This window comes from Balaenoptera musculus, chromosome 2 (genome assembly GCF_009873245.2).
Source record: "Balaenoptera musculus isolate JJ_BM4_2016_0621 chromosome 2, mBalMus1.pri.v3, whole genome shotgun sequence".
In the NCBI taxonomy this organism is placed as follows: domain Eukaryota; kingdom Metazoa; phylum Chordata; class Mammalia; order Artiodactyla; family Balaenopteridae; genus Balaenoptera; species Balaenoptera musculus.
In genome coordinates, this window is record NC_045786.1 from 91,590,250 (window position 1) to 91,604,784 (window position 14,535).

Genomic DNA, 14,535 nt, shown 5'->3' on the forward strand with positions numbered 1-14,535 from the left:
ATCCATCCATCCACCCAGGGCTTGAGAATTCAAAGATAAAGGTCACAGTTCTGCGTCAGAGAAATCACCATCAAGCAAGGCCCGGAGGCCAAGCAGAAGGCACCTGGCTAAGAGACACCGCATCCTGACATCACCAATAGGAACCCAAGTGGCAAAGACCCATAGGAGAGGTAACAGGAAAAAAACTAGCTGGGTTTGGGGGCCTCAGGGAAAGCTACACCCTCTTCCCTCACTAAATGATTCAGGAGACCTCAGGCTGAGGACTCTTTCTTGAACCAGCTCCAAGCCAGAGGCAGAAAGAGAAAAAGCAGGGGCTAAGCAGAGGGGTGTAAAGGGTATAGGCTCAAAGGCCAGGAATCAGGTCAGAAGGAAGTTGGTGGGAACAGACACTGGGTCTGAATGGCACGTGGGTTGGGACAGGAGCCCTGGAGGTGGCATCCTTTGGGAGTAAGGCAGGAAGCAGGGTATGCATTCACTGCTTGTGCATGCAGTGTTTGAGTACGGTGGGGCCTGGGGGCTAAGCTGGGCTGCCCAGAGCAGGATGCAGTTCAGTTCAGTTCAGTAGTATGAATATTCATGCCTACTGCATATGAGGCCACCAGGATGGGTGGGACTGTTCCTGCCTGCAGAAGCTTGCAGGATGGCTCAAGCTTTTTCCTCACTCTACAGGACTGGACTTACAGCCTACTCTGCTCTTGCCACCTCTCCAAGGCCCAGGCTCAGGGCCCACAGGGTTCTATAGATAAAAGATGCTGGGTCCAATGAATCAACATACTTTATTAAATGCTCTAAGTGCCAGTGGAGGGCCCTGGACCCTTGAGCAAGTTTCAAGGCTCCTCCTTGGATTCAGGCTGGTCTTTCCCCATCATGCCTCTCACTCCTAGTCCAGACTTCAATGCTGGAGGCTCCAGACTTCTGCCTTCCCTCTGGCTCCTCCAGTCATCGTCTCCAATGGAGAAATCCTTCCTCCTTCCAGGGACGGAGGCTCAGGAAAGGGCGCATTCATAAGCAGTCTAGCCTGACATGTTCTCCCATCAGATGCCCTGGAGGGCGCTCCAGCTTGTGTGATTGCCTGTAGGATGGCCTTCCCGGGAGGACCAGGGTTCCCTCAGTGCTCTCGGCTTTTATGCTGGGGGTGGTAGGCAGATGTCTGGTGCTCTTTAAGTTCAAAGGCATCATGGCCTTCCCTGTGGAGCATCGATAGAGGTCAGGGATCACAGGCGGCCCCGCAACTCTCCCACCCCCAAAGAACATTCCACCTGCACCCACCGGAAGCAGCGGACACAGTAGAGGTCTCCGTCACAGCTAGCACAGCGCAGGGTGGCATCCTCATTGCAGATGCAGCACCAGGGGAGCTCCTCTTCCTCAGCCTCAGGCCCGGCAGCCATGGCCTGGACCTTTGGAGACCAGGGAGGAATGGGGGACATAAGGTACCCGATGGGGTCTGGGAGGGCGGCTGGACGAACAGTCGGCCAGGCAAGGAGGGAGGCTGTGGTGGTGGCCCGGGGTCTGTGTCTGGGGTTTTCCTCACCTCAGGCTCTGCCCTGCAGGATTGGGCTTGGGGTTGGAGAGTTGGCTCTGCAGGGATGTTAAAGCCACTTGCCTCATCCAGGGCAGCTTCTTCAGTGAGCTGTGGACAGGGCGAAGAGGTACAGCTCCCCGCTCCAGGCAGCCCCGCCAACACACAGTATTTCTGTGCTCTGTGGCCTTAGCTCTCAACCCATCTTCCTTTATGCTGTCTGTGGCTGCCGACACCCCATCTCAAGGGCCCAGGGGCAGGTCTGTGTCACGGGGCAGGGCGGCCCAGCTGGCACAGGAGCTGCACAGTGACTAGCCATCGAGCCCCAGCGCGGAGGCAGAGTGAACGGGGTCAGGTGGGCGGTGGGGCAGTGGGGCAGGGACAGGACAAGGGGTGGTCGGGTGGGTAAGGCGGGGCCGACCTGCTGAAGGACTCTCTGGATGGCTGTCTCCTCATCCTCTTCGTCATCACTGTCTGGAAGGCGGTAGTCCTGGAGGGTCACTTGAAGAGGGAGAGACGGGAGCAGGGGAAGAGGAGTGAGGTTGAGAGCTCACCTGAGTGGCTGTACTTCTGCCCCCAGGAGAGGTTTGGTTTCCAGTGGCACGTGTTCCAGAACTGAGCAGCCTCTGCAGCCACTCTGATCAGACCCTGCCCCACCATGCCGGGCTGGAGGGCACGAACAGAAAGCTCCGTACCTGAAGGGACCCAGGGTTCCCCTGCCCCCTGATGGCTGCCACTTGTTCCTCATCCAGTGCTTTGCCCCAGCACCTTCCTCGTGGTTCTGGGTGGAGCTCGATAGACCCCTGGGCACAGGGACCCCCAGCCCCTGACTCAGCCTGGCAGGGAGTACAGCCACTGTGCAGTCTGGCCTGAGGGTGAGAGTGGGGAGGACGGCCCAGTGGACATGAATGAGTGGCTGCCCCCCAGCCTCTACCTCTATCGGGATCCCGTCCCTGCAGCACGGCCAGGCGCTTGGCGAGGGCCAGGATCCGCTCCTGCCTTGTGTTCTCCTCCTGAAGCGCGACTGCTGCCTCAGCCAGCAGCCTCCTCTTCTCCTCCTCCAGGGACCAGGTGGCCTGTCCCTTGCAGCTGGTGCTCTGGGGCCCTGGGCCCCCCTGGTTGAGGTCGTTCTGGATAGAGGTGGCTGGAAAGAGTGATGCATTCAGGGGGGCAGACATTTCAGGATCTCTCATCAGAAACCACTGAGCCCGTTTCTCAAGGTTTTAAAAAAACCCACAGATTATCAGCTTTTTGTTCAACAATAGCTCCTGTGGTTTATATTACAAATAAAATTAGTATTTCCTCCATCATCCCAAATGTAAAAAACTAGTAATCTTAGACATTTCTTTTTCAATTATATCCATCCCCACCCACCTGATATTTTAACATGCTGCCCTTAGGGTGGGTGCCCCATGGTATGAGAATCACTGCCCAAAAGGAGCAGGATATGGGGAGGTCAAGGTCCAGCCAGGCTCTCTGCCTTACAGGCTGGAATCAGCATTTCCAGGGAGCAGCGCAGAGAGGACATGAGGGAAGCTGAGGTCTTGAACGTCACTAGGCAGGAAGAATTTTACCAGAGTGGGTGTGGCTCTGACATGGTCCCCTTTAGCTCAGAGTTTCAGAGTAAGATGTTTGAAGTCAGATAGCTTTGGGTTCAAGTCCCAGCTTTACTAATTAATAGCTGTGTGACCTTGGTCAAGTTCCTTAAGCTCACCAGGTCTCAGTTTCCTCATTTATCAAATACGGATAATAACAGTTATTATAGGATTACTGAGGATATTCAGTGAGATTGTATCTCTAAAGCAGGGTTTCTTAATCTTGGTTCTATTGACATTTTGGACAGGATACAGGCATACCTTGTTTTATTGAGCTTCAGTTTATTGCGCTTCGCAGATACTGCCTTTTTTTTTACAAACTGAAGGTTTGTGGCAACCCTATGTTGTCAGATGATGGTTAGCAATTTTTAGCAATAAAATATTTTTAAATTAAGGTATGTACATTGTTTTTCTAAACATGCTATTGTACACTTAATAGACTACAGTATCGTGTACATAATTTTTACATGCACCAGGAAACCAAAAAATTTGTGACTCACTTTATTGCAGTGGTATTCAACTGAACCCACAATATCTCTGAGGCATGCCTGTAATTCTTTGTTGTGGGGTTGTCCCGTGTATGTACAATGTTTAGTAGCATCCTTAGCCTCTGCTCACTAGATGCCAGTGGTACCCTCTGACTTGTGACACCCAAAAAGTCTGCAGACATTGCCAAATGGGCCCTGGAGGGAAAATCATCCATGGTTGAGAACCACTGCTTTGAAGCTTTTGAACAGCAGTGTCCAAAAGAATTTTTTAAGATGATGGGATCATTCCATATCATGGTCTGTATTTGTGCTGTCCAAGATTGTAGCCATGAGCCACTTGTGGCTACTGAGCACTTGAAATGTGGCTGGTACCACTGAGGAACTGAATCTTACATTTTATTTAATTTCAACTAAATGTAAATAGCCTCTTCCTCCTCCTTATCATCATCATCATCATTGTAGAGAACATTCACTAAGCATTTACTATGAGCCAGGCAGGGTCCTAAGCACTACTGGATTAGCTCATTTCCTCCTCATGACTTCCCTGTGAGGTCGGTTTTACCACACATTCCTCCATTTTACAGATGAGGAAAGTGAGACTTAGGTCAAGTAATGTGCCGAGGGTCACACAGCTAGTAAGTGGTAGAAAAGGGAATCACTGTCTGAGCCTAAAGCCCACACGCTTATCCACTAGGCTTACACTGGCTCCCACTGGAGTAAACACTCAATAAATGGTAGCCTTTGTAATGTTGACTATTCTCTGATTGATATTCACCTCCCAGAGCGTGGGCAGCAGAGCCTCTCCCACCTGGGGAAAGAGTCGGGGGGGCAGGTCCCTGGGGGAGCCAGGTGGAGAAGATACCTGGGCCTCCTCGTTCCCAGCTCTCATCAATAGCCACCTCCGCTGCTAGCTCTGTCAGCAGATCCTGTGCCTGCTGGGCCTGGGTCCTGGTGTCTGGTGGCTGATGTGCCTGCTCAGAGGAGGGAACCTCAGTGGGGAGCAGCGTAGGCAGGAAGCCGCACCATAAGGCTCAGAACAGTTTAGGTCAGGGGTGGATGCTGAGGAGTTCCCAAAGCTCAGGGAAAGGGGACAATTCCAGAGCCCACGTAATCAAGTAGGTCTGGCAGTCCCCAGCGGGACTAAGGGGCCACTCTTTCCTGCCCCATCCAATCCTGCTGCCTGTCTCTGGTTCCTTGGTCTGGCAGCAGGCCTCAGGAGCAGGAGGTACTCCTGCAAAGTATCTAAGCATATACGTATCTGGGCTTCTGCTGGGTCCTCGTCCCAGGACCTCCATCCCTCCGAAGCCACAGCACTCACCAGCTGGGGGGTCTGAGAAGGTGGAACTCTGCCCTGCAGTGCAGCAAGCCGTGCCTCCATCTCCTGGGTGGAAGGGATGGAACCCTGGGGTGCATCCCTCAGTGCAAGAAGCCTGGCTTCTATCTCCGCCTGCGAGGGCACTGACTCTGCAATTGGCATAGAGAAGCCTTGTAAGATCCAGAGGAATCCTAGTCCCATGAGCCCTGAATAGCGTCTTTTCCACCCTGTCTGCCCCCACTCACTGGGCTTGTTCTCCTGGCGGAGCCGTGCTAGGCGCTCAGCAATGACTTGGTCTTGCTGGGTCAGTCCATGGCTCTGGGGAGTGTTGGGCTTCTGCTTGGCTTCCAAGGCTGCCACACGCCTGGCAGGATATGAGACAGAGGCTCTTAAAGAATGCAGAAGGGAGGGGTGAAGGCACTCACTGTTTCCCATTCAAATCATTTCTAGGCAGCTAGGGAGGCCTCCAACAGACAATCTTCTGTGGCGCTTGCTCATGTCACCCTGCAGCCCAACCCAGCTGACCGACGGGAGAGTCCAGATGAGAGGGCGAGGTCTACCAAGAATCTTTTCTGGGGAAAGGACTGGTGAGCTGCTTTCTGAGCCCAAGAGGGCAGTCAGGAACCTGAGAGGTAGATATTTTCCTGATCCTGTGCTCATCTGATCTGTAGGCTGGGAAGAGACTCCTACCCTATGGCTCCCTTGTCCTTTCCCCATCCCCATTTGTCTCTGTCCCTTCAGCACTTACTTCTTATAGTTCTGAGGTGGTGACCACTTGGAGGCAATGGCAGGAGAAGATCCTCTATAGAGAAGAAATCTGGTGTCAGAAGTCACCTGCCATCTGCCTATCAGTGTCCCCCACCCCAAACACTTCCTGGGCTGACCTCTAGACATACAGCACAAGGCTGTGAGGCCTGGCCATCTGCCTGCTGCCATGCTTGGCTGAACCCTTGACCATATTGGCTTCTCACCTGGTCAGAACCTCATGGCACTGCTTGCAGACTTTCTGTTGGGTGTTTCCAGCCCGGGGAACCGCTGCACTGAAGCTAAGGCAGCCGGAACAGAAGGCCCGGCCACAGTTCTTACAGCCGTACTACAAGAAACATGAAGCAAGGGGTCTACCTCTCACCTGCCCCTGCAGGCTCCTCCCTGGGACTCTCTGAACACACACAGAGAGCAGACACTGGAGTTGTGACCAGCTGCTGGGAGGAGGATGAGGAGTGGGGCCCCTAAGGACTGGGGAGAGACAGGGGTGGAGGGTAAAGCGATTCCTCAGTCTCCAGTCTTCTATTCAAATCTCGTAAAGCTTCATGCAAAATTCCCATGCTTTCTACTCTGTCTTCAATTCCCTGACACTGGAGTGTGAAAGACAAATAGGCAAAGCCCCATGCTTCAGGTCACTGACTCTTCAAAAAGGAGAAACAGTGCAGAGCCCATGCCTTCTCTGCTCTAGCAGAGATGAAAGGAGGCTTGACTCAGGATGGGATGGTAACAGTAGCCTCCATTTATTAAGCATTTACTGTGTGCCAGGCACTAAACTCAGTACTTAACTTTCATCACCTGATTTAATCCTCGCAATTTATACACACTATCTTACTTAATCCTGATGACCACCATTATTATTCCTATTTTAAACGGGGTCAGAGAGGTTACATGACTTGCCCAAACCAAGGTCACCCCATGAATGACAGCAGAGCTCAAATTTGGATCCTGAGCACTTTGACTCCAAAACCCAGGTTTCTGAGTGCTACATGGATCTGCTTCCCTACCTGCTATTCATTCATCCTATCTAGTTCCTATCTCCTGGTCACAACTGAGGCTGAGGAAGCCTGCAGTTTACCAGGGAAACTTGGCAGGTCTGGCCTGAGGACAAGTGAGACTTTGCCATGGTGCCCTGGGGCAGGAGAAAGGGCGGTAATCTAACTCAAGAAACCGGGGAAGGGCATGCTGCTTGCCGGTGACGGTTTCAGAGCAGAGAGAGTAAAGGGCATGGTGTGATGTAGAGTAGGCTGTGGAGGAGCAGGGCGGAGGGAAGGAAACAGCCGGATCCTACACTTGACAGACAGAAAAGCCTAGCTTTCCAAAAATGACAGGAGCCCAATTTACAGTTTATGGGGAACTCTCACCTCCAGCACCTCACTGGACCCTCACACCAACCCCGAAAGCGAGGGAGTGTTAGCCCCACTTTATAGAAACGGAAACTGAGGCTCAGTGACTTCATCAAAACCACACAGCTGGAGAGGGCCCGTAAAAACAAGCCTGCGGACTGCAAATCCTGTGCATTTCCCTCTACTCCGCGTCCTCCCTAGCCCTCTAGCCCTCGGGGAGAGAACACTCGCCTCCTTCTTGAAGAGGGTGAACTTGACAGCGCAGCCGTAGCACCTACTCTCCATCCTGGTTGCCGGCGCGGCGCGGCAAGGTCGGCGGAGCTGAGCTCTTGCGGCTCATATCCAGGACCCCTTGCACCTTCACCCAGCCCCTCCGTTACTCTCCACGCCCACTCGCGCGGGCCAGCCAAGGCCTCCGACAGGAGAATCACTACAGTCACCCCAGCCCGAGAGCATCAGCGGCGGACGCGAGGGCTGCTGGGAGTCGTAGTTCATTCACTAGTGCCCGCTTCCCTCAGAGGCAGTCAAGCCTAGTTCAGATCACGACATTTCCCAGGGGGCTAAGCGCCTTCATCAGGCTTGGGGTCGATAGTCCCCGGGAATCCCCACACGCTTAGGCTCTTGGGAGTTGTAGTACTAATCCACTCAGGGTTGGAACCATGGCGGTGGCCAAGGAGCTCTTACAGATGGACCTGTACGCGTTATTAGGTATCGAGGAGGAGGCGACGGACAAAGAGGTGAGAACTGGGGCAAGGAGGGCCGATCCCGAGCGACCTGGCGGGCTTTCCCGTCTTGGCGCGCCCGAGGCTGGCACCACCAGCTTTCCACGTTCGGCCGGGCCCTGAGTGGGGAACGAGGGGCGGCCCGACGGCCTCAGGTGGGTTCCCAGACCTTTCCTGAATGGTCTGAGGGCCTTACGAGGAAGAAGGGGCACGAGACGAAGGCTTCTAGCGCGGGGAACTGTACTGTGCTCTCCTCGTGGCCCTTGTCTAGAAGAGGCCGCGGTTGAGCCTGTGAGACAACCCTAGCCTACTTCCTGCGCGTGCGCAGTGTCAGCCTCCGATTCCGCTTCTGTCTAAACTGTGGCTGGGGGAGCTTCATTGTCTCTCTCTTGCTGGCTGATTTAACTCTGCTTAGGGCGGAAGAAAGGCCAGGTCTCAAGGCTCCTCCATTCCTTTTTCATACCCTCCGTGGCAGTGTGACCTATGACTCTGCCATCTCTATTTTCTTTTTACATCCCAGCCCTTTGACTCTTTTCAAGTAGCAGATGCTCAGGTGTTGCCCTCTCACCATGTGCTAGTGGGCCAAAAGCAGGAGGATCAGAAGGATAAGGCAGATGACCTAGAGTTTCACAGGAAGGCGTTGATAAATGTGGCAGGGAGTGGGACACTGACCAAGCTGTAATTAAGATTTCTGTTACTTTCCCCTGGATTATGGTGGTAGCTGTAGCAGTGTAGGAAGGGGAGGCAGATAAGTCACCAGATGGAAATTAATGCCTGCAGATGCCCCTGTACCTCCAGGCTGCTCTGCTCATCGGCGGAGCTTGTGAGAAGAGGAAGCTCTGGGGCAGAAAAGCAGGGAGACCCATAGGGCCCTTGAGGAGAGATACTGTCAGCCTGTACAGAACTGTTCCCTGCAGCTGCAGCTGAAATCAGAAGTGGGCCATGGGGATGTATACACAGCACCAAAAGCATCTGTTACACCTATCTCATAAGTCTTAAATTTTCACTATTAATAATGCCTAATACCTATATAATACTTACTATGTGCTGGACACTATTCTAAGTGTTCTACATTTGTAAATTGTTTAATTAGTACTTCGTTAATAGTGAGAAATTACTTTGGACACGTCACACCAGATCTAGCCAGTGTGTTGGAACCTCGAAGTTGAGAACTCCTGAGGAAGGCAATTACGAGCCACTGATGTATATATTAATCAGAGGAGTGACATAATCAGATTTTAAAGAAAATATTCAACATCAGTGTGCAGAAAGGACACAAGTAGGGGGTGGGTAGAGGACCTGCCACTAGGGGGTCAAGTGGGGCTGTTGTCTAGGCAAGAGGCCAAGGTCTAAGCAGTGCAGTGAGGTTGGGATTCAGTTTTCACTCAGGTGAGATAAGGGATAGGTGAGAAGACTTTTTTTTTTAAGAATTTTAAAAATATTTATTTATTTAATTTATTTTTTTTGGCTGTGTTGGGTCTGAGTTGTGGCATGCGGGGTCTTTGTTGAGGCAAGTGGGATCTTTCGTTGAGGCGTGCGGGCTTTCTCTCTAGTTGTGGTGTGTGGGTTTTCTCTCTAGTTGTGGCGCGTGGGCTTTCTCTCTAGTTTTGGTGTGCAGGTTTTCTCTCTCTAGTTGTGGTGCGCGGGGTCCAGAGCGCATGGGCTCTGTAGCTGCAACTCGTTGAGGTGCGCGAGCTCAGTAGTCGTGATGCATGGGCTTTGCTGCCCTGTGGCATATGGGATCTTAGTTCCCTGACCGGGGATCGAACCCGCGTCCCCTGCATTGGAAGGCGGATTTTTTACCACTGGACCACCAGGGAAGTCCCCTGGAGTCATTCTTGATACCTCCCTATCCTCTCACTCTTGCATCTAGTCCATCACCGGGTCCTAATGAATTCACTTCTCAAATAATCTCCAAACCTGTTCATTAATCTCCGTCTCCACCACCACCGCTACAGCCCAAACGCCCATCAACTTCCATCTGAATGATTAGAGTGGCCTGCCAACTCATTTCCCTGCTTCCAGTCTATTCTATTCCGCTCTGTTGCACTCCTCCAATCTGTTCTACTCACGGAAAATGGAATAATCTTGGTGCTCCTTTAAAACCCAATTGCACTTTTAATAAAACATGCAACAGAATTTCTTACCCCTTCTTACATGCTTTTCCCTCTGCCGAGAACGCTCTTCCTCCCCTTCTGTTAACCTGGGTTACTTTTACTTGGCCTTCAGAACTCAGCTTAAATGACATTTCCTCAGAGAGGCCTTGCCTATTGTTCTTTCAAAGCAGCCACTTCTCCTTTCCAGCACTTATATCAGTTTGCAAGTATATATTCATTTGTGTGATTATTTATCTCATGCCTTACTCCCCTCTGTACTCTTAGCTCTGAGGAGCAGGTCTGGTCCATTCACTTCTGTACCAGCCCCTTCCTGGTGACTGGCACAGAGTAGGCTCTCAATAAATATTTGTTGAATGAAGGAAGTAGCAGCTAAGAGCCCACTGGAACAACTTGGCTTGAGAATCAGGAGATCTGGGGCCTCATTCAGAGCCTGACTTTCCTCAAATGTAAAATGAGGGAGTTGGGCAAACTATGACTTCAGGGGTCAAATGGCCCATGACCTGGTTTTTTAATGAGCCATGAGCTGAGAATGGTTTTTCATGTTAAAACGATTGTAAAAAAAACAACCACAACTCAACAACAAAAAACCGAATAACTCAAAAAAAACCCAAAGAAACCGAATAACTCAATTAAAAAATAGGCAAAGGACTTGAATAGACATTTCTCCAAAGAAGATACATAAATGACCAATAAATACATGAAAAGACACTCAATACCACTGGTCATTAGATAAACGCAAATCAAAACCACAGTGAGATACCACTTCATACCCATTAGGATAGCTATTAAAGAAAAACAAAAACAGAAAGTTACTAGCGTTGGTGAGGATGTGGAGAAATTAGAACCCTTGTACATTGCTTGTAGTGCAGCTGCTGTGGAAAACAGTATGACAATTCCTCAAAAAATTAAACATAGAATTACCATATGATCCAGCAATTTCACTTCTGGGTATATACCCAGAAGAAATGAAAGTAGGGACTCAAACAGATACTTGTTTTTTTTATTTACTTTTGGCTGTGTTGGGTCTTCGTTGCTGCACGCAGGTTTTCTCTAGTTGTGGAGAGCGGGGGCTACTGTTCGCTGCGGTGTGTGGGCTTCTCACCATGGTGGCTTCTCCTGTTGCGGAGCACGGGCTCTAGGCACGCAGGCTCAGTAGTTGTGGTTCGCGGGCTCTAGAGCGTAGGCTCAGTAGTTGTGGCACACGGGCTTAGTTGCTCTGCGGCATATGGGATCTTCCCCGACCAGGGATCAAACCTGTGTCCCCTGCATTGGCAGGTGGATTCTTAACCACTGCACCACCAGGGAAGTCCCTCAAACAGATATTTGTACACCCATGTTCATAGTGGCATAATTCACAATAGCCAAAAGGTGGGAGCAGCCAAAGTGGCCATCAACAAATGAATGGTTAAACAAAATGTGGTATATACATACAATGGAATATTATTCATCCTTGAAAAGGAAGGACATTCTGACACACGCTACAATATGGATGAAACTTGAGGGTATGATGTTGAGTGAAATAAGCTAGTCACAAATGGACAAATATTATATGGTTCCTCTTGTACAAGATTCCTAAGAGTAGTCAGATTCACAGAGACAAAGTAGAATGGTAGTTTCCGGGGACAGGAGAGTGAGTGTGGAATGAGGCGTTAGTGTTTAAATGGTACAGAGTTTCAGCTTTACAAGATGAAAAAAGTTCTGGAGACATGGCGGTAATGGTTGCACAATATGAATGTACTTAATGTCATAGAACTATACACTTAAAAACGGTTAAAATGGTAACTTTTATGTTAATATATATTTTATTTTATATATGTTTTACAATAAAAACAACCAACCAAAACAGAATAAAAACAAAGAAGAACATATGTCATGGGAATTTAGAGAGTCAGCAAGTCCCAAAGGTAGACGTTTTTGTTCCCCATCCAGCCCTAAGGGAGACAGGTGGGGCAAGGTATCATTTTCTTGTAGGAAAGCTTTGAGTTGAGGACCCAGGTTTGGTGTGGAAGTGTTCCTGGGGAGAGGATAACGCCCCAGGAATCCAGTCTCCTCCTAGAATCTCAGGCAGTAAGCCCCAGATTCTTATGTGCTAATGCACATGTGCCTGTGTGCGTGTATGTGCGCACACACACAGGACAGGGCCGGGCCCTAGAGCCTGCCAAGATGAAGAGTAGGTCATGGATTAATGCCACTTGCAAACCTTGAAGAGATTCTGAATTAATCTCAGGGATTATTTAGGTGACTGCAATGGCCTTCTAATCCTTTCCCTAGTTCTGTTCTTGCCCCCTTGAGCCTCTTCGCACAGCAGCCAGAGTGAGCCTTTAGATGGTAAATCAGATGGTGTTACCTCTGCTCCCAGCTCCCCAGGGGCTTCTCATCAGTCTTAGAATGAAGGCTGAAGGCCCTCCCTGGCCCTTGGGGCCCTCAATGCCTCTCTTGCATGTTCCCTATCACTCTTCCCTTGCTCACCGGGCTCCAGCCACATCAGTCCTATAATTTTTTTTTTTAATTGTGGTGAAATATACGTAACATAAAATTTTCCATTTAAACCTTTTTTTTTAGTGTACAATTCAGTGGCATTAAGTACATTTACATTGATATGCAGCCATCATCACTATCCATCTCCAGAACTTTTCCATCATCCCAAACTGAAGTTCCATACCTTTAAACGTTAACTCCCTATTCTCTTCTCCCCTCAGCCCCTGGTAACTACTATTTTACTTTCTTTCTCTATGAACTTGACTATTTTATGTACCTCATATAAATGACCATGCAAATATATAATATTTGTTTTTTTATATCTGGCTTATTTCACTTAATGTAATGTTTTCAGGTTTCATCCATTTTGTTGAATGGATCAGAATTTCCTTCCTTTTTAAGGCTGAATAATATTCCACCATATGTATGTACACATTCTGTTTATCCACTCATCTTTTGATGGACATTTGGGTTGTTTCCACCTTTTAGTTGCTATGAATGGTATTATTAGGAACATGAGTGTATGAATATCTGTTCGAGTCCTGCTTTCAGTTCTTTTGGGTATATATCCCACAGTGTAATTGCTGGATCATATGTAATTCTACGTTTAATGTTTTGAGGAACTGCCATACTGCCTTCCACAGCAGCTGTACCATGGCACATTTCTACAAGAAATGCTCAGTCGTTCTAATTTCTCCACATTCTTCCCACCACTTGTTATTTTCGGTGTTTTGGATAATACATCCTAATGGATATGAAAGAGGCCTCCAGTGATATTTTTTCAAACTCACCTAACACATTCCTGCTTCAGGGCCTTTACATTTGCTAGTGCTTCTGTTTAGAACGTCTCTTTCCTGGTAGTTGTATATCTCACTCCCACACCTTATTCAGATTTCCATTCACATATCACCCCCTACCCTCTCAAAGGCTTTCAGAAGTCGTACATCTAATTACTACACATTGTATTACATGCCCATTTGCTTACCATTGGTCTCCCCCATTAGAATGTAAAAGATCCAGGAAGGAAGAGACTTACTCTTTTTTGTTTACTGCTATGTCTCTAGCACCTAGAACAGTGCCTGGCCCTTGATAGGTGTTCAATCAATCCTTGTTGAATGATTGAATATGTATTATTACTTTCTTATGCAGTAATACTTTGCAGCAAAGTGAAATTGCTAGACCAATCAAATATATTTACCAAAAGTAAATGTATTTAAAAGCTTTTTCAAAATTGTCTTTCAGAAAAGTGGTGCCATCTTATACTCCCACTGGGTAGGCAGGAGATCGCCCCATCTCTCAGCTGGCAGCTCCCATCCTGGCTCTCGAAAACAGCATGCTGTGTGCCCAGTGCCTTGCACACACACACACACAGAGCAGGTCCCCCACACTTCATTAAATCAAACTTTACAGTGTTCTCCCTGCCTCTTTTGGTTTTCTTTCCCTTTCTTCATCTGTGTTTTTGAGGAGGGTAGAAACATTTCCCACAAACACCATTCGATTCCACAAACTTTTAAGTGCCTACCTACTGTGTGCCTGTCTCAGAGCCTGCTGCTAGGGATACAGATGTGAAGAGAGCAGTTCCTGGAGGGTCACCCCATCGTGTCTGTTTCCAGCCTTTCTGTCTCTTGCTTTTGTGGTCCATCATTTTGAAATGCAGAGGTCAAAGTTGATAATTCTAGAAGGTGATGCTTTCTAATCAGATGGTGATTTCCTAGAGAGTGTAACTCATATGCAGAAAATGATAGCTTTTATAACTAATCTTAACAAGTAAGGCCAAGAGTTGTTGTTTGTTACATCTACCGTGTGTTGAGAATGGATGGAAATGATAATACAGAGCCTTGAGCAATGTTGGGAATTCTAAATGTGCCTTTATAATCATCTTTGTACTTATCACCAGTGACAGTTAAGAAAGTGGATTTTAGGGGCAGACTGCCTGGATATTGGCTCCATGACTTACCTAGTTTGTGACCCTGAGCAAATATTTAACCTCTGTGTGCCTTGGCTTCCATGTCTGCGAAATGGGAATGGTGGCAGTCCCTCTTCTCTGGCGTTGTTATGAGGCTCAATCCAGGCAAAGCACTTGGCAAGGCACTTGGCACAGACTCACTGCAAGTTCCCTCATGCTGTTATCATTGTTGCTCCACCTTCCTTACACTGTAAGTGCTAATGTCCAATGCACATCTCCCAAACTCA

The 14,535-nt window shown here is 49.0% G+C and overlaps 2 protein-coding genes across 8 annotated transcripts in view; one reads left to right on the plus strand and one right to left on the minus strand.

Annotated features, from left to right (window-relative positions):
* Window positions 1–757: 757 nt before the first annotated feature.
* Window positions 758–7,494, minus strand: ZFYVE19 (zinc finger FYVE-type containing 19). 2 transcript variants are annotated; one of them, XM_036845246.1, is made up of 11 exons: window positions 7,257–7,494; window positions 5,889–6,010; window positions 5,666–5,719; window positions 5,163–5,281; window positions 4,921–5,066; window positions 4,465–4,573; window positions 2,454–2,663; window positions 1,941–2,020; window positions 1,532–1,630; window positions 1,270–1,397; window positions 758–1,187 (listed from the first exon to the last, which is right to left on the minus strand). In XM_036845246.1, exons 1-11 carry the CDS (start codon window positions 7,308–7,310, stop codon window positions 1,109–1,111), a joined length of 1,200 nt encoding a protein of 399 aa, XP_036701141.1. In that variant the 5' UTR covers window positions 7,311–7,494; the 3' UTR covers window positions 758–1,108. The 2 variants fall into 2 exon arrangements, with proteins under 2 accessions (XP_036701141.1, XP_036701142.1); XM_036845247.1 differs by lacking the exons at window positions 4,465–4,573; window positions 5,163–5,281 and having other exon boundaries at window positions 7,257–7,450.
* Window positions 7,495–7,573: 79 nt separating this feature from the next.
* The window catches only part of DNAJC17 (DnaJ heat shock protein family (Hsp40) member C17), a 38,342-nt gene continuing 31,380 nt past the window's right edge, over window positions 7,574–14,535 (plus strand). For 5 of the 6 annotated variants that reach the window (XM_036845249.1, XM_036845250.1, XM_036845248.1 and 2 more), the window contains exon 1: window positions 7,637–7,762. In XM_036845249.1, coding sequence (XP_036701144.1) covers window positions 7,685–7,762 — 78 coding nt within the window. In that variant the 5' untranslated portion in view covers window positions 7,637–7,684. Of the gene's footprint in view, window positions 7,763–14,535 lie in introns of all 6 variants that reach the window. The other variant, XM_036845252.1, reaches the window with a different exon arrangement.

Coding starts and splice junctions, on each gene's coding strand:
- ZFYVE19 (XM_036845246.1), bottom strand. CDS start 7,310: ATGGAGAGTAGGTGCTACGGCTGCGCTGTCAAGTTCACCCTCTTCAAG. Junction 5,067..5,162: donor CCGCCAGGAGAACAAGCCCA/GTGAGTGGGGGC, acceptor TGCCAATTGCAG/AGTCAGTGCCCTCGCAGGCG. Junction 1,398..1,531: donor CCTGCAGGGCAGAGCCTGAG/GTGAGGAAAACC, acceptor TGGTCTCCAAAG/GTCCAGGCCATGGCTGCCGG.